This window comes from Mus caroli, unplaced genomic scaffold (genome assembly GCF_978045245.1).
Source record: "Mus caroli unplaced genomic scaffold, Mus_caroli_1 scaffold_3, whole genome shotgun sequence".
NCBI lineage: Eukaryota > Metazoa > Chordata > Mammalia > Rodentia > Muridae > Mus > Mus caroli.
This window is the reverse complement of record NW_028227258.1, coordinates 22,655,013-22,675,047: the sequence shown is the minus strand read 5'-3', so window position 1 is coordinate 22,675,047 and position 20,035 is coordinate 22,655,013. Positions and strand designations below refer to the sequence as shown.

General features: G+C 39.1%; 1 protein-coding gene across 1 annotated transcript in view; it reads left to right on the top strand.

Annotated features, from left to right (window-relative positions):
* Positions 1-17,389, top strand: part of Emcn (endomucin) — an 87,994-nt gene extending 70,605 nt beyond the window's left edge. Inside the window, exons 6-12 of the mRNA XM_021158495.2 lie at positions 2,075-2,164; positions 2,399-2,452; positions 4,329-4,424; positions 7,568-7,592; positions 8,724-8,785; positions 12,778-12,851; positions 16,004-17,389. Coding sequence (XP_021014154.1) covers positions 2,075-2,164; positions 2,399-2,452; positions 4,329-4,424; positions 7,568-7,592; positions 8,724-8,785; positions 12,778-12,812 — 362 coding nt within the window. The 3' untranslated portion in view covers positions 12,813-12,851; positions 16,004-17,389. The remainder of the gene's footprint in view (positions 1-2,074; positions 2,165-2,398; positions 2,453-4,328; positions 4,425-7,567; positions 7,593-8,723; positions 8,786-12,777; positions 12,852-16,003) is intronic.
* Positions 17,390-20,035: the final 2,646 nt, after the last annotated feature.

Here is a 20,035-nt window from a genome sequence, read left to right as displayed (position 1 = left end):
GGCTATACTCTGAATTTTTTAGGAAATTAGACAAACTCTCTTTAGTTGGAAAGTTCACCTTCCTAAAGGACATTATCATACATTATAACAATATCATACACCACATATCAAATAATGTTATGTAATTTAAAATAACTATGCTAGGGTCATTTATTCTCCTAGTCCATTTACTCTAACTTAATCTTTATAGCAACAATATAGTGTAAAACTATTATAACCCCATTTACAGGTAAGAAAATCAGACAGAAAGAGGTTAAATCACTTGCCAAGTCTCCACAGGAAGTGAGTTTTGCAGCTAGAGTTTAGCTCTGGCACTCAGCTTTCAGAATCGTGTTCCTAACTACTCCATTATCCTTCACTTGGTTCTTCTCTGACAATGGTATTTTGGTAGAATTTTGGAGTAGCACATTTTTAACACAATAAATGATGATCATCAGATCATACTGTGACTCCTGTTATAGTCACAGAAATGTGTGTGTGTGTGTGTGTGTGTGTGTGTGTGTGTGTGTGTGTGTGTGTGTGTGTGTGTGTTTAATTCAGAAAAGACTTCTTAAGAATTCCAGTTACAGGAAAAAAATCTAAAATAGAAACTTGCAAGTTTCTGCTTCAGCTGTGTTTACCATTCACTTAAGAAGGGTTACTACTGACCCTGGACAATCAAATTCATTTTCATATGGAAATCTTGGGGTGGTATCATTTGAATCAGAAATTGTCCTAAATCAGCCCTTGGCCTGAAAATGAGGAGGGAATGAGAGAGGCTGTGGAATCTTGAAAACTAGCTGTTCTGAATCCAACAGCCATTGGTTACACAGCAAGCCCTCTTGTCCTCTACCAGAACACCTGAAAGACTATTCACCCCAGGCGGACCTGGACACAGGCAACCACTACTAACAGTATGGAGCTCTCTGCCGGCTCCTGCTCTTTTACTTAATTTTTTCTTTCTTTTCTTTTTTTCCCTCTCCCCCCCCCCCCCACCCCTTGCTTTGTGCACTAGCCTGACATTTCTCTTTGTTCCTATGGGCATGTATCCAGCTCCCTCCCACAGATCTCTTGCCTGGCAAGCAGAGTGTCGACTCTCAACATGATTCTGCCCCCACAGAGCATGCAGCGTGAGCTATGCTGTGGGTGGCAGAGGAGAAAGGAGCCATGGCAGCCCTAGAAATATCAATCTCCCTGGTGTCATTATGCATGGCCTCAACACCTCTACGGGGTTCTAAGCAAAATGGATGTGTCAGTGCAAGGAAGCGGTTAGCCTTGTTTAGTGCACTCTGGCTGAGGCAGGAGCTGGTGGTAGGGATGGAGAGAGTTAGGCCCTTTGCACTCTGGGAACTTTGTAGAAGGATGAAGCAGCAGCTATGATACAGGAGTATGATAGTGAGATGCAGTGCATGATGTTACATATATTAAACGATGTTGTCTTATAGTTAAATTTTTAATAATTTTTAATAATAATAATAATCTATTTAGTCCTCTGATTAAATATTGAAAGGACATATTCCTTAAAGGAAAAAAGATCGTGGTCAAGGATTCAATCTAGCAGTCATTGTCAACGGAAGATTTTCATGTAGCTGTAGAGTCTTACGGAAGAAAATCAAGGAGTCTCTACCATTTCTCCCGGACTTCTTATCAAAGGCTACATAGTGATGTTCTATCTTTAGCCATTGGCAAATGTCATAAAACCAGAAGCTTTCTGCATTTATACCTATTTTAAGTATGTGTGATGGTGTGAGATGGGCAAAATAACATTTCCCAACATTAAAAATACCTGAAAGGTGGCTAGTGTTTGTCACAGATTTACATCTCACAAGCACCTCGTGCTTTTGGTTTTACGAACTGGGGACTAGAGTACGGAGACTTGCTCAAATTTTCTTGGCCAGTTCTCTGGATAATGCAGTACTGATATCCAGTTCATGTGATGCCAAAGTCTGTCATCGTTCCAGGAGAAATTATCCTCTTATACAGAAATAAAGTGTTTTCCCAGATCTTTAAAAATGCAGACAGTCTAAAGCTACAAAGAAATCCAATATGAAGACTCAATACCTAAACTGAGCCTGGCTTTGTGATTTTCCTATAGTTACTACTCAGCTACTGGATCCCTTGCCGAAAATCACTGCAACACCCTCTGCATCTCTAACCACTGCACACACCATGTCACCGCTTCAAGGTATGATTTCTGTGTATCTAAATGGAAACTTCTTCTACATTACTGTTCTTTGTGAAATAAGCACAATCCATCTTCATTTTTGAAACATACTCTTGCAGGGTGAGGAAAAAATTTGCCTTTGCAGCATCATAACTATAAATCATAAGTATTTCCTTAAATGGGAGTAGAGGGGGGTTATGTGGATTACCATATCCATCAAAGGTGACTGAGTTGTTTTCTTTCTCAAAATAACAGACACTGAGGATAGGAAGACTACAACCACGCCATCAACCACCCCCTCCTATTCCAGTGAGTAACATATGTATCTCCGTTCATGGAAGTAGACATGCAGGGTATGTAAATGACAACAATGGAGGGATGGAGCTGTGGATAACCTGTTTCAACTATACTCAGCATGTAACTCCATTATAACCCAAACTACAGCCTGATTGAAGAACTCTTCATAAATCTGATCTTAGTTACCACACCATGGCCAGTTTCTTTCTCTTTTTTCTTCTTGTTTTTCTTTTCCACTTTTGTCCTACAGTAAACAATTACCAGAAAAGACAAAAATATAGCTTAATGGAAGTATATTCAGCTAAGGCAAAATCTCCAATCTCCACACTAGTAACTTTTTATCCAAATCACCATGCCAAATGCCTTAAACATATTCATCGTTTGTCAATTAAACATTCCTAAAGCAAATAAGTTATTAAAAATGTCTTTCTAACCTTGATGGAGTTTTATTTTATTGATTGTAATTAATCTTATTTTAACATAAACATATATAAGCAATATAACACCTTACAGATGTGCTAAGTCTGAGTAAAGAATATTCAAATAGTTATAGTTTCTTTAGTAATTAATTAACAGCAAAGTGAATGTATGTGAAGCTGGAATTCCATGTGATTATTTTTGTTTCAGTAAAACCATTTCATTGAATGATATATCACAGAAAAAAACTGACTCATTGATTAATGCCATTTTTATTTTGAAATACTAATAATGTCACACAAAATCCATCTTAAAGTGTGCTCAACCATTGACTCTTTCTTTGTCTTGTTTCTTTTTTCCTTGTTTAAAAATTGATTATTTTATTTATTTACATTTCAAATGTTATCTCCCTTCCTGGTTTCCCCTCCACAAACCCCGTATCCATCCTCCCTCCCCACTGCTTCTATAAGGTGTTCCTCCACCCACCCACCCACTCCCACCTCACCACCCTAGCATTCCACTGATCTGGGGCATGGAGTCTTCATAGGACCAAGGGCCTTTCCTCCCATTGATGCCAAATAAGGCCATCCTTTGCTATATATGCAGCTGGAGACATGGATCCCTCCATGTATACTCTTTGGTTGGTGGGTTAGTCCCTGGGAGCTCTGGAGGGTCTGGATGTTGATGATGTTCTTCCTATGGTGATAATGAAGTGTAAATTACCCTAAAAAATATCACTGCCCCTTGATAAATAGGTAAGAGGCAAGAATGCAAGTAGATGGGATACCTGACTAATTCTCCCACACATTGATCCTTTGCTACAATCACTAAACTTTTACCCTTGCAAACGACTATTACTGTAAACTCAAAACAAAACAAAACAAAACAAAACAAAAACTCTGAAAACAGGGAAACCTTCCTCTAATTCACAACAGCAACACACCCTTAAAACACATGGACACATGTGCATACCTAACTATTTTGAGCTATGTTGTTAGATTTTCTAAAATGCTATTTAATTCATCTATTTATGTTTTTTTCACAATTTTCTATTTTTAAGGCAACATGTTGAAAAGATATTCACAAGTCTCAGCCTTAGAATTAGAACCACCCAGTAAGCTGCATCTTTTTTTCAAGTAATTTTATTATAAAGTACAAAAATATATATAGTAAAGAGAACAGTTGCCTTTAGTCTCCTCTTTCCTTACTCCCCAAGCCTCCAGGAAGAAGGGAAGCTATCTCTCTGAGGTTTGGTAGTTTGTTTAAGAAAGGTTACAAGGGTGACATCAAGTGGATATGTCAGAAATGACAAGCAGAGCAAACCCATAAATCATATTCATCATTGCCTGAAATATATTAGTGGTTTGATAGGATGTTGTTTCAAGAGGAAAGCACACGTGTTCTATCTGGTGTGGTCTGTTTGTATGGAATCAGCACTACACGAGCTAACAATGTTCCCAATACTTTTCAGGTATCATTTTGCCTGTGGTTATCGCGCTGGTTGTTATAACACTCTTGGTATTTACTCTGGTGGGTTTGTATCGAATATGCTGGAAGAGAGACCCAGGTAAGGACTGGCCTTTTGTTTCATTTCATTTTGTTTTCCCAAAAGTAGAATGGGTGGTTGCTTAGTGCGACTGTGACCTTCAACTGTCAGAAGGAGAAGTGTTATAGTGAAGACAGACAAAGAACGGGGGACCAGGTGGAGAAAGTCTCTCCACACTGTTGGCAGAAGCAATGTTTAAGGTTTGTTAGTAGAGCAAATATAGATAAGCAATTCATGCTAGCGAAACGCCTCCAGTGGTGAAGATAGTCAGAGGTACAAGCTTCAAATGCCCGGTGCAATAGGATGCATGGTCAGAGCAAGCAAAGGTGTATGGAAATTTAGCTTAGAAGTCCATCATCTCACGAATCACACTCCGGGACCCCTTCCTATCCTTAAGAGGCTCAATGTCTTTCCAACATAGCTATCTTCTATGGCACTGTTATGTACTTTATCCTTTCTTTAAATAAACTTTCTATTTTAGAGTAGATTAAATTAATATTTTAAAGTGAATAAGTTATAAAGGTAAGATATTTCCTCATATTCCTTATCTAGAGTTCCTCATCATCTTCATCATCCCCACCATTATCATCTACTACAACAATAACAACAGCATCATGTCCTCATAATCAGCTTAGCTTAGGACAGTAGATTTGTTGGAGCAAAAGAACCAATGTTGATGAATTATTCTAAACAAAATTCTCTATTTTATTCATATTCCTTCTTCCTTTCTTTAGTTGTTTCTCAAATCCAAGGGTTATGATGTCTTTTGACTTAATGCTTTGGCTATGCCTGCCTCTGCTTGCTTAGCTCTGCCATGTTACTCCAGTTCATCTGCCCATTTCCAGACCTCTGCCATGGACTTGCTGTGAAGTTCAAGTCTTCATACATTTATCCATACTTGTCCTTTTCCTGGAACATCAACCCCACCCACCCCTTGGCTTTTAGAACATACTTGCAACTTACCCTATAGGATTCCACCTACAATAATCTATTGTACCTTTTGATGACACAGCACTTCATTAAGCGGAACATATCATACTTTTAACTTTTTTTGGTTGACAAAATTGGATGACAGCTTCATGGTGCAGTAGAATTTTTACTCTGCTCTGTGCCTGCTTTGCCTGGAAGCCCATCAATCATTGTCCCGGGATAAACTACAGAAACTTCACCTTGCCTTTTGCTAGATATATAGCAGCAGACTTTATTCTATTTTAAAATGGCCATCTTCCCTTAATTTTCAGTCTATTTCACTAACAAAATTCTACCTGAGCCTCTTAAGCTAGTAAGAAGGTAAAAGGTGTTTATTTTTATACAGCTTATAAGCTGCACTCTTACTTTCTTACCCCAGGACACTAATGAATTTGGTTTAGGCCAGCCACTGACTGTGCATCTCACAGACAGGATTGTGGCAGCAAAAGAGGAGTTAAAGGAGCAACACAGAGGCATTCATTCAAGCTCTGGGTGGGAAATAAGAAAAAAATAAGCAAACAAACAAAAAACAATGGGCTTTCCTGTAGAAATGAGGGGGTAAGCCTCGCAGTGTCTGAAAGATACTTTCTTATCCAGTTCCCAAAGAGAAAATACTACTTGCATAAACCAGCTTGCCTCCATGATTTTAACCCACCAATCTTATTTCTATGGGAATACTGTCATTACAGTTGAACCCAATGGGGAGTTGAGTCTATAAAATGGATAAAAACTAATATGTTAAATCCACTTCTAAAAATACCGTGCACTGAAAAGGACTTTTTTAAACTGGAAAGTTTTGAAAATGCATGAGTTAAAAGTGGCATTTTCTACTAAAGCTGACTCTAAAGGAATAAATCCTCCTCGCTCTACAGTTATTCCCGGGATGGATGGAGTTCTAAAACGAAGTGTGGAAATTATATAATCACCCAAATCTATTTGGTGACTGTTAGCCTTGTTTCCACACAGAATTTCAAGCATTGTTATCATTAAATTAGCTCCATTAAACACCTGCAGTTAATCACTCTCTGAGTGTGTGGAGGAGAATTCATTACATTCAGAAAATGAGTGAAGCCCACTCTGCTCTCTGGAAAACAAAATGAATCAGAAATTGAAAATTAAGCTTCTCTGAATACTGTTGATCATAGATTGAGCTTTAACACAAGCATGACATATATACAGAAAGTTTGTTGGAAGATATCTATCTGCTAATTAACCCACTGTTACCATAATCTAAGGAAACAAGCTAAAACAGGCATTTGGATATTTCTCAGCTCGCTCTGAAAGGAGGCTAAGTAATATCACATTTGACACTTATGGTAGTAAGTATTACTGCTGGATCCTGCTGATGGGTTAACATTGTAAGACATCATTAGTGCACAGCAGGAGGTATGACAGGTTAATGCTAGGTAATTAGACTTCTAGTTGGATATCTTGTTTTGGGAAACAGAAATAGAAGCAACCTAAATGTTAATGTTAGCCAAAATCTTTATTAAAAAAATAGTAACACTCAAAGGCAGAAGAGAAATATCCCAGACGCCTAGCCCAACAATGAGCTTGGTTAGATTTGACAAGAGACTGATACAGGAGGCAAATGGAATGGAATGGAATCAGGAGCAAAAGGGAAGAGTTAAACAGCTTAACATCTGCTTCCTGGAGGCCAGGGTCCTACAGTATGAACCATTCTTAGAGCGAACTCACAGGGTTTCTGTCAAACGATTGAGAGGCTGCCTGGCAGAGCATGCAAAAATTTAGCCACCTCAGTGGCACTTGGAAGGTCACTCAAGAGAGGCTGGATCAGTGGGGTATAATCCAACACAAAGGAAATCTCCATCCTCACTCACCACAAATACAGGGATTTGTCTCCCCCAAAAAGAGTAACAGTCAAAGGAAAATAGGAAAGTCTTTTCTCTGGTTGAAAAGGCAACTCAATGCTTTGAGAAGTTTCTCAGAGATATCACACACTTGGAAGTTTCTAGTGTCTGTGTGATAGACAATCCTAGAAGGTACAGTTTCAAAGTTATGTGATACTCTATGGTAAAAATAAAACCAGAACTAACTTTCTTGTTGTTTCCATAACTGCCCCTTGGCAGGCTAAGTGTTGACTAGGCCTGAGGGAAGACCTCTGGGTAATAAGTAAAATGTAAAGAGGAGGCATCTAATATCTCAGGTTTAATAACAACCATTTTCTTTTCTAGGCACTCCAGAAAACGGAAATGATCAGTAAGTCGGGCTACCCGATCTCCCCCAACCCCAACATCCAATTCTGCCATTTACATAGAGAACATTTCCGAGCTTATACTTAACATTTTATATATGTATATATTTGTTTTCATTTAAAAAAAAATAGAGAGAAGCTACCATACATGGGTTTTAGCTACTTGTCAGAGCTACTTAAAGACAACTACAAGAGAAAACTACTTTTAGGCACAGATAAAGTACGAGACAGAAAACAAGGGAAAAAATGATGAAGAAAAGATGACATGAAGGGGCAGAAAATAAATATAACTAAGCCAAATCGATAAACCACACCTAACATTTTAAGATAGTTTTCCTGGTGAGATGCTCAACATGTTCACCACAGCTAAGGACAGCAGCATATGTTACATGAGCTGCCTTTGCCTGAATAGGAGCACTCCTCTACTTTGTAGCAAAACAGGCAGCTATGGCAAGCAAGGGATGGACAAGCCAGGATGCACTGTGTTACTGATGAAAAACCTGAGAGCCATTAATGTTTTCTTTGTTGGCCCGAATGTGTGCCAATACAGTAGTGGTATTGGGGGTGGGAGGGGTTGTTTTGGTTTGGTTTTGGTTTAGATTCATTAGATTGTAGCCACTACAGAAATAATAGCTCTTACTTACAAATGGAGGCTCTCAAGATGTCTAGGGAAAAGAGCTGCATTTTTGGAACTAGAATCTGGGGAGTAATATGGGGAAGTCTCTTTAAAATATTTGGTTCAGACACTAAAATCTAGAGATTTAATAAAAATGAATGTCCCTGGAACTCACTATCTGACCAGAAAGTTCACAAATGTTTCTTTGTCTTCTACTACATAACTCAGCACTGGAGACATATGTAATTTAGACCTCATGACTTCATTTCCATAATCCAGGTGATGTTTCACTAAACTGATGGTTCCCAGTGCAACAATGTTCCAATCTGCCATCTTTCTTCAAAAAATACTGGAAAGGGTCACACAGTACCTGTGTGCTTGTAGTAAAGATAAACAGCGTTTGCCATAGAATCTTAGAAAAACAACTTCGCCTTTTCCTCATTTTGGGCTACATCTGTTTCCTTGTGAAGAACACTGCACATGTCTACAGAACTAACCGAAGTGTTTCTGTATCAAACAGGCCTCAGTCCGATAAAGAGAGTGTAAAGCTGCTCACTGTCAAGACAATCTCTCATGAGTCTGGTAAGTGCCCATTTGGTTAGATGACAACCAGTGAGACAGACATCTAACGACAATATTGAGTTTTAGTCACATGAAACCCAACACAAAACAGAACTTCTGGAGAAATAGTTCAGCTGTTGCTCTCAAGAAATGCAAAGTCCTGTTATGAAGAGGAGAGGATCTTTAAAATGTCTCTCTCATAAAAGGGAGTCTTGCTGGGCGGTGGTGGCACACGCCTTTAATTCTAGCACTTGGGAGGCAGAGACTGGCAGATTTCTGAGTTCGAGGCCAGCCTGGTCTACAAAGTGAGTTCCAGGACAGCCAGGACTATACAGAGAAATCCTGTCTCGAAAAAAACCAAAAAACCAAAAATAAATAAAAGGGAGCCTTGAGCCTTACATTACTGGAGATATGAGATGGGGAACTCCTAGTGATATCTTCGAGGAGCAGGCTATAATAAAGACTAGTTGAGGTTCTCTCCCTCCTGTTTCTAGAAAAATGACAACTCTCAGTAAAATCATGGCTTTCCCAAGCAGACACTACCACCACCACCAACAGCAACCCTAGAATGAAACCCTCTTGAGTTGTGGTTTGCAAACTGAATGACAGATTTGGCTTTCTCACATTCAGATGGTACCTGCATCAGTAAGGGAAGTTGACCCTGGTAGATAGATGACGGTCCCCCTTATAAGTTTCTGGTTTTTTCCTATAGGACCGAGGTATAAAGCAGGAATATTATCTTGAGAATATTAAGCAGTAGTCTCTGATACTTTCATTGCTTCCCAGTTGGATTTGGGAACCACACTGCTTTCAAAATTACCTCAAAGGTAATCCAGCTGTTTTCCATGGGGAAACGCCTGGATCAGATAGAAACTGATGATTCTGAATAGACTTTAATAGTCTAGAATTAAGCTAAGTGTAATGACCTCCAAATGGATTGAATTTTGATTAAAGTCTATTATTACCAGCACTTGGTGGCCTCTTCAGTGTTCCCAATCAAATGGCTTCTCATTGCCTTTCAAACTAATTCAAATATATCTTCTTTATAAAAAATCATTCTCACCACTTACAAGAAATTTCATTTTGGAAATTATTTTGCATTTGTCTCAGAACCAATGTTGAAATCTTTCCTAAAATATAACTAGAATAGAACCTGAAATGACTGAATTGATTTAGCTCAATTTTTCTACCATCACCCATATGATTATCTCAAAATATTTAAATAAAAAGTCATCTGATAAAAGAGTCCTCAAGCCACTCACAAACTGTAATTGAAAGTTAATTACTGCAGCTTACATTATTTACTTTAAGATCTAAGGCATACAGTGTTACTTAACATGTTTAAGTGGGAAGACAATGAAACCAGAGTTACAGCAGCCTTAAATGTTTGGGGATATGATCATCGTTTCGCTATAGAATTTCAGAACTCTAATCTCAAAATGAATTATGTTATGATGGAAGCCAACAAGCAAATGTTTCCAAGAAAACAAAAACAAAGCAAAACAAAAACCTCTACAGCCTTATACTTTCAATGAAAATTGCAGTGTAGCCAGGAGTGATGGTACACACCTTTAATCCTAGCACTTGGGAGGCAGAGGCAGGCGGATTTCTGAGTTCGAGGCCAGCCTGGTCTACCAAGTGAGTTCCAGGACAGCCAGGGCTACACAGAGAAACCCTGTTTCAAAAAAACCAAAAACCAAAACAAAACAAAAGAAAGAAAGAAAATTGCAGTGCATGCTGAATTATTTTAGTTTCCAGATGCTTTAGGGATCCTGGATAAATTTTGTTACTTTTTCCCAGTGTCAACAGTTTCTTTTCCCTGAACCCTCTTGCTCTGGCTGGGTCCCCATGCTCATCACCCACATGGCTTGGCTCCTTTCTCTATGCTCTTTATCAAGTATCTGCTGCTGAAAATGTAGTTTATACTTGTTTAAAGGTGGAGCGTGTCTTCATATAAGAGAAATAGTGTGCAACTCTGGAAGAAACCTGTGCTTTCAGAAGAACGTTCTTGCCTTTTGTAGAAAATGTAGACTAGTTAAAAACCACTGTATCTAAATGCAGAATATATGCCCAACATGATTGGCTAAATGGGACTCTCAGACTAGAACTCAGAAACCATACATTCCGCTTCCCCTTTAGCATACAAAGAAGGGTATAAGAAATTTAAGGAAAGTATTTGATCACTTTATGTATACTATAAAATAGGGGAAAACGATAATATGCAATGAACTTTTAATTCCATCTGAAGCACAAGCTTGATGCAACCACTCTTGGCCTTGGCTATCTTATTGCTTCCCAGCTGCTCCTTCTGCCCTGCACACACCAATGTGCTCTGTGTTTTCGTCACAGTGTGTCTGCTATTTTTCTGTTGCTGTGGTAAAATAACATAACCAAAGTCAACGAAGAAAGGGTTTCATTTAGCTTATGGTTCCAGAGGGAGAGAGTCCTTATGGTGGAAAAGGCATGGCATGGTAGCAGGAGCAGGGAGTGAACCACAACCACAGACCGAGAACAAAGATAGAGAACAGAAAATATGGCAAGGCTCTAAACCCCCAAAGCCCACCCTCAGTGACATGCTTCCCCAGCAAGGTTCCATCTCCACAACCTTCTGAAACAGTGCTACCAAGTGGAAACCAGGTGTTTAAATATGTCAACCTGGGGGACATTTCTCATCCAAATCATTACATCCAGATGTCATTACTGTAATAACTGTTACCCAAATCATGATGTTGTTGGACAGAACATAAGGTCAAATATTAAGGATTGTAATGAACTCTTGTGTGATACCCTTTATGTGATATCTATCAGGTAGAAGGGGTTAAATAAAAATTTATTTTGGGGGCTGGTGAGATAGCTCAGTGGGTAAGAGCACCCGACTGCTCTTCCGAAGGTCCGGAGTTCAAATCCCAGCAACCACATGGTGGCTCACAACCATCCGTAACGAGATCTGACTCCCTCTTCTGGGGTGTCTGAAGACAGCTACAGTGTACTTACATATAATCAATAAATAAGTCAAAAAATGTATTTTGTTTATTCCCTACTCTTTACTTTATCATCACGGGCTCCAGGTAAGTGATGTACCTTTGGGAAACTAAAGAGGTGCAAAGAGAAGGTCGTAGTGCAGTTGGAGCTGCAAGGGCTGTCACACTGTGCTCAGCAACTTTTGCAGCACAGGACCTGAGGTGCACAATTGGGAAGAGACCCCAGTCTGTCCTGTAGTTCTCTGACACAGCTGTGAAAGTATCTAATGACATACACATTGTCACCAGAAGACAGCTGTGTTAACCACTGGCAGATAAAAGCTAGAGTAAAAGGATGGCATGCATCCTAACAGCTGGGGACTCATCCCCATAGTATTCCAAGATAGTGATGGGCTCTTAATATTTGATACTCCCTGAAGGATGGAAGTCAGAAGAAATGCGCCCATCATGAATTTAGTACCATGTAAAAACTGCTCTGAGACTATCATCTTCCCACTGCCCAGGTTCATCCTTTTACCTTCATACTCGATAGCAGAATATGGCTGAAATCTTAAAAGATATCACCTGTATGCTTCCCTAAATGTCACTAAAGTCTTCCTGTTGGCTTATAAACTGTTTCCTCAATAATTAAATTAATAATGAATAAATTAAACAGAAGGACCCAAGAATACCTTCTTGGTAAAATGGTACTTTAAATATACACTGTGTGTTTGCCTAGGGGAAAGGCACCTTGGGTAACAGGAGAGTCAATAGTGAACCATCTGGCTTCTCCACTATTGTATCCCCTGCTCCATGCTCTTATCCCCAGGAAGTCAGTAAGCAAGGCTTTAAGGGTGAAAAGAGAAGACAGTCAAAAAAAGCCCATAAATCTTACTAAATAATTTCCAGGCAATACTAAGAGGCAAACTGTGGCTCTAATGACAATCTTGTAGAAAAATTGAACTTTTCTTGAAAAGAAAGAAAGCTCAAGAAACTTTAGTTTCATACTTCATCTCTCCGAGCACATAGATCAAATCTATCCTCCGTTCTTAGGCGAACACTCTGCACAGGGGAAAACCAAGAACTGACATCGTGATGGATCCTCCCTACACCTGGGCAATAAATATGTAAGTTTCCTAATTCCATTAACAGAGATTCTCATTAATATCTGTTTCCTTAGCCTGCTATACCTCAGATTATTTCATGGACTTTTACACACTGAACACTTAATGATTGATGTCAACAAGAACATCTTTGACTATTTATCTAAAAAGAAACTATAAGAAAAGCTGCCAGGGACATGACTGAGTAGAACATTCTTCGAGGGGTCCTCCTTTAAGGAATGACACAGCTTATTCTCCCTTCCTCTGCATGATGCTTCCTCGTGAGTACAGTCACAGGTTCTACAGTGTAATGACAACTTGCAAGGGCACAGGGACAGTACTGGTATACCAGTTGTACTTTGTTATAGGAGACACCATACAGAAGCTGCATGAGGTTAAAGTTGTGCCTTTCTAACATAGGCTGGCTCACGGCTGGTGGGTGAGCTCCATAGAAGACCCAACCATCTTTGTGCTGTAGGAACGGAATCAGGAGGCACTTTCTCTCTGGATCTAGGAACCATAGATATATGTACAAATCCATTTGAACAGAAAGCCCAAAATGCAATCCTAGTTAAGGTTTCTTAATCCTCAATTAATCACAAAGACTTCTTTTTGTTACATAACCAGATGAGGAACACAGCCCTTCGAGTAACTCAAGGAGACCAGATGGAAATGATAAATTTCATGCTGCCATAATTGTTACTAAAAACCCTGGAAGTCCTCAGAAGCACGTACATCCTAGCTTTTGATCAACATGCTCCTTGTCTGGACCAGGAGCCAGTGCAATGCAGGAACCTTTCTTAGTTCCTGTCAAGACTGCTCTGGGATTGCTTCATGTGAAACTACCTTAGGCTTTCCTAGAAGCAGTTGAGGAGACTTTCAGATCTTGCTTTGGTTCTTACAAAAAGCATTGACTAAATGCTGTCACAGTATTTGTTATTCCATAGAACATACAGAAAAATGTATCCTTCATAACAAACAATACAAAGGAAATGAACCAGTCAGTACTTACATGTCCAGGACTGGCCTGATCAGCCTGGTCATCACATGAGTAACATGCTCAGGGTCAGGAGTGCTCCTGTTCAGTGCACTGCTTGTATCTACTGCCCAACTATTAATCTGGTCTTCTACCCAACACTCAGTTGTCTTCTGAATACATGGGATTGTCTAAGCTCTCTTCATCAGGATCAGCAGACAGCAGCAGAGATGTCCATCTAGATTCAGACATCACCATTATCATAATCTCATCTGCCTCTGGCCTGTTACTAGGTGTGTATTGCAGAGAGAGGAATCTAGGGCTTTATCCTTCCTTTTTTAATGGTCACTGGGTTGAGAAAAAAGTTGGAGACACTGGGTGTGGTAATATGTGATTAATACACGAGAATTAATTCCTGTAAAGGAAGTTTCCTTGAAAGCCAGCTGCAGTTTCCATTTAGCCCAGGACCTAGTAAAGAAATATTGTCTTACAAAAAACTCAAAATGTGGAAGCCAATTGTCTAGCCTGGATAAAAATGAACTCCCTTCTATTCAGATGAGTGGGGTGAAAAGAGAAGAGAAAGCCGGGAGGTGGTGGCACACACCTTTAATCCCAGCACTTGGGAGGCAGAGGCAGGCAGATTTATGAGTTCAAGGCCAGCCTGGTCTACAAAGTGAGTTCCAGGTCAGCCAGAGCTACATAGAGAAACCCTGTCTCAAAAAAAACAAAAAATAAAATAAAATAAAATAAAATAAAGGGAAGAGAAGAAAAAGTTGTGTATTAAGGGTTCGTCTGTATTGCAGATGGATCACACAGACCTATAAGGTCTTTGGATATATCAGAGTAGCCATGCTGCTGGATTCAACTTTCTCTACACACTGTGGGTTGCAAGAACCCATGTAAATGCATGATGAGTGTGGCAGCCCTCTTGTAACCCTAGCTCTCAGAGGTGAAAACAGAATGTCCCAGAAGCAAGAAAGCTAACTAGCCCTCCTAGCCAAATTGCTAAATTGAGTTCAAGTAAGCAGCCTTCCCTCAATATCATGAGAATGATTGAGGGAGACACCATTAACTTCTGGCTTCCACATATGACTGTGTACAATGCAAACATGTCTAAACATATACAGCCACAATCATGCATAATATACACATATCGTACACACAAATAATATATTCATTCCAAGGGATAGGATTTCTTGTCTTTCGATTCGCAAAGCTAGCAGAACTCCTGTTGCTCTTCTGAATAAGTCTGGAATTGCGTAACCATCTTCTGAAAAGTAAAGATCAGAAAGGAGTGGGCAGAAGCAAGCGTGGCATCTGCCAATGGCACCGTCTATTTGCCTTACTTTCTCTCCAACATCCATATTTCTGTCACTGTACTTAGAATTTAATAACCAGCGAGTGATTTCCTGGCTGTCAGCTAGAAATCAGATTTCAGTTCAGAGACTCATAAGGATTTGGGATGGGTTCATCAGAATTAGGGAAGGAGCCAAGAACTTTCTGAATCTGTGTGCAACAGCAGTGTGCAGACAATCACTTACATTCAAACTTGTCACCTCAAATGAACATTCTAGATATAGCTAACGCTTTCTCTTTGAGCTATAGATCTTTTTCAAGTAATATTTAATGTGAATTGGCAGGGCAGATAGGAATTTCAAAATCTTTTACCTTGACTGGGAGAATAAAATCTTACATAAGAATTAAGAAAACAATTACAGAAAGATACCATCTCATCAATTCAAATCTATCCTACCATATGCTACGTTTATAACCATAGGAAGGTCAATAGGGCACCAGAAAATAGAGTCCTTATACTACAGACCTGCAGTCATACTGGGGGATGTCCTGGGTACTGTGCTCAAGGTCCAGCACCTAGCAGTGTTTAGAAGGAAATCCAGATGTTCCAAGTGGTTGGCTGTGGGTTGGAAAAGGGTAGAAATGGTACTGCTGATGGCAGCCATGCTAACAGCCTGTGTGCTTGAGTGAATCACAGAAGTAGCAGCAAAGATCAGGATTGTGGAGTGAGGGCCAGTTTGGGGAAGATATCTTTCTCTACTCAGTCTCACTCTGAAGTGTGTATCCCATATATGTGAGTACTGTGTATGACAACACCTTAAGGAAGTCTCCAGCACGTCTCCACACTTCCTGTGGATTCTTCACTTCCTTAGATCTGAGCTTTTGTTGTTTTTGACATTCACAGGCTTCAGCTTCAGCTTCTAAACTCCAAGGGTGGAAAGAAGAAAAAGTCCTGAGGAACCAACACAATTTCCAGTCTTCTTACCAGTCTATACCAGTCACCTGTCCTAGCAAAGGAATGCCATATCACCACCTGATAGTATCATAAAGAGCTCTGGATATCTCCTGTGTGAGATGTAGAAAATCGAAAGACTCTAGTTTTCAGGGACTTTGCTAGGAGGAACTGTGATCCCCCAGCCCAGGCAGGTGGGTTCCTGGAAAACATGCCGTAGCTGAGTTTAGACTTTCCAGGTTTTCTTAGCCTCGATCCGTGGAGAAACTTGCCTGTTTTCTTTGAGTTCTTGTGTTAGCCAGTGTCAGTATTTATTGTTTCCCACTGTGTTAACACAGGAAGAGTTTTGCAAGTGTGTTAATTAATGTTAAATGATAAGTAGAAATGTTACCATTAATAAAGAATGGCTGTACTCAGCATGCTAAACATTACATCACGGCTGGTGTGGCACTGGCATTGTAGCCCCATAATTGTGGCAAGCATTGGGTTGGAATATGAGGACTCATCAGAATATGCAAAGAACATCTGTAAAAAGCACCAAAGGACCAAAGGATTAAAGTATAAGCCAGTAATAAAGGGAAAGAAATCACCACCATGTCTTTGGTTTCTCTCACTTGTAATTCACACCATCTGACAAGAATGCCTGGGCACTTGTGGTATCATGGTTAAATTCCTTTGATTGATCCATTTCACTGATACCATCTCTGTGGTTAGTTTTATTTACTTATTTTTAGAAATATCAGACGTGGGACAAGCAATCATTATTACTAAAATTTCAGTCTCTAGAAAATCAACCTCTTATCAATGCTTAATTGAAATATTATTTTCCAATGAGTCACCTTCCTAAAAATTCCATAAAAATATACCAAGGCCCCTGTCAAGAACAGATTCCACTCTTGAAACCTTGATCAACCTTGACCATGTTCGTGGCATGTGAGATCAAAATGTTAAGATGGCTAGAGCTCTGGGGAAATCTCTGGAATTAACAAGCTTTGCATGGTAGCTCTGTAAAACATCTATGATTTCTTCAGCTGAACTCAATGAAAGCTTATTTTACTGATCTGAGGGAAGGTGAAGGCATGAGCTACAGAGTCATGCTGATTTTCTTTTACTGCGATATGGTAAAACCTTTCAGCTGTAGGGTCATGTGATCACTTTGACTTTACCTTTCTAATATTTGAGCTGCATCTTATCCAAGGTATCAAGCAAGCACATATACAGCTCCCATGGATTTCTCCCTATTGTTCTGTGAGAAGGATAGCAAAATAGGGGGAAAAAAAGAGGAATCAACAGCACATGCGCCTTGGGACTATTTCTCATTAAAAGGCTTTAAAAGTGTGAGAGATTGGTTGCAGCACCCCCAGCAAGGGGTATTTGTAATTATTCTAGATTGTTCCAATGACCACCTCAGCAAAAGCCTTTTAAAGTAGTTTTTGTATTGCAAAGAAACAAACTCTTTTACTTCAGGCAAAATGGATTTTTTTCTAACTTTCATGGACATCATCTGTACTGATTTCATCATTCCAGATTGAGAAGTGGTCATAAAGAAACTGCTCTGAACCAACAACCAATGTGTCAGATGTGTATTGAAGGTCAAACTGATAACAGAGAATTTCTGGCCATACTCAAGTCATTTGGTGGCATCAACTTCAAAGAAATCTCAACTTTGTACTTAAAATAACTTAAATGGTGGAAAGGATAAAGTATTTTGTTTCGAGCCAATAATTCCATTACTAAAAGTTTTTTGATGATTTATTTCCATACCTGACATTTTATGAGGTTTTAATAATAAAGTACAGTTCAGATGTCATTTAGATAAAAATCAAGGCCTTCCACATGCTTGTGCTATATGACAATATGAATATAACTCTATCAATAATCCAAAAATCAGCAAGAGCTAATTACTTGATGTTGTCATCTGAAAACAAGTGGGTACCACAGGCTGACAAACTAGCTGTTAGGGCTGGCGAGGCACAACTTCTAAATGCCCCCTTGTTGAGCTGAAATATTGCATTAGATGTAGCTGACACATCTCTTCCCTTCCTATCATCTATATTTTACTCCAAGAGGATCAGCTGAAGATATCATCTAACCTTCAGTGATGGAGGTATTAGTACTCTCCTGACTATTCTGTCTCTTTTCTAACTTGTCACTGAGATTTCATAGGTAATGAGTTCTGGATACAGTTCAATAGCTTAGTGTGCATGAAACCCTGAGTTTGATACCCAGAATTAATACATACAGTTTGATGATAGCTTAGATAAATAGATGATAGATAGATAGATAGATAGATAGATAGATAGATAGATAGATTAAATGACAAGCATGATTATGCATGTTAGTAAGGTCAGGCAGAACTTGGGACACTGATATGATGAGATATATATACACACATACAAAGTTGTATTTTGAGTTGTCATATATTTTTTCTGTGTCACCAGCTCCCATTCTCTACCAATCTCAGATGAAAAGGAATAGGAAAAGACTTTTATCTACACTGAAAATGTAAAGTCTATTTTATGTTATGTTGTCTTTGTTCTGTAAATACACAGTTTAGAATCTGTTTGTATATTTATATTACATTAAGTTATTTTAGCTTCATAATCTAAGAATGATTTAAATCACATGAGAAATATGTATTGTTTATATGCAAATATCTCATCATTTTATACAAGAAACCTGAGTATCCACAGATACTTTTCCCCTGGGATACCATAGAAGGTTGTAAAACCAATTATCTGTGAATATTATTTCAAGGGTCTGCTATGGTGATAATGTTATATTTATATCACTACAACCAACACCTAAGATCAATCAACATGTAAAGAGAAAAGCTGACAGTTCACGAGGCTCCAACCCATTAGATCCCATTTGCCTGGAGCGAGATAACATGTCAGGATAGCAAAGCCTGATGGAGTGATAGCACAGTTTTCATGGTCAGGGCATAAAAGAGAACAAACAGTCACCTTCTAGGATACAACCCCTGTGGCCCCAGTACCTCCCATTAGGCCTTACCTCTTAAAGAGCCCACCACCTCCCAAAGCAGTACATTAGGGAACCAAGCAAGCAACACATGCATGACTGTGGAATAATTACAATGCACAGTGTATCAGGACTAATCCGGAAGATATTCACCCACAGGATGAACTGAACCTCTGATATGTATGCTGAATGAAGAATTTGGGATGGAGTATAAACATAATTGTTCCTTAAAACATCCTCAGGACCAGGATGTGGTAGTTCTTGTCTGTGATCATAGCACTTTGAGCATGGAGGCAGGGTCACTGAAGGCTAGCAAGGGCTACTTACTGAGTCTTGGGATAGCCTAGGCTACAGAATGAAATCCTGAGGGGAAGAGGAAGGAAGAGGAGGAGGAAAAGAAAGAAAAGGTGAGGAAGAGGAGATTATGGAAAGAGAAGGCACATGAAAGAGAAATGAAAAGAAAATTTTTTTTCCTGGAAAAAAAAAAACCAAACAGTTCTCATCAGATTTAAAGAGCACACTTTGGGGTACTGTGGGCTTGAACATAGTAATTTACCTTCTGGCATAAATTTCTAAAGTAAAACGTATTTAATAGACCATAGGAAACTATTCAATAGTGCATTCCTGGACTTGAAATTAAAAAAAAAAAATCTAGCAAAATGAATGCCACCCATAATAATATGAAAGTTGCCAAGAACATGTTAAACATTCAGAAATGAGAAAGAGGCCATAGACATTTTAAGTTAGGGTTTGTTTGGTTTTAAATAAAATAAAATTCTACTAAAGCAATAATGAAAAACATTGACAGCTGTCACTATGTCCAGTGCTATAAGCCAACCTTGCACTGTGCTAAAAAACCACCACAGCTGGTATTGTATTAGAAGCATCTTCTTCTAAAGATGCACAAGTCAGCACAGAAAGTTGAATAATGCCACTGAAGATTGTGTGCTCCAACCCACAACCACCATGCTGCTCTTCACTTGTCTGTTCTGTGGTTACAGG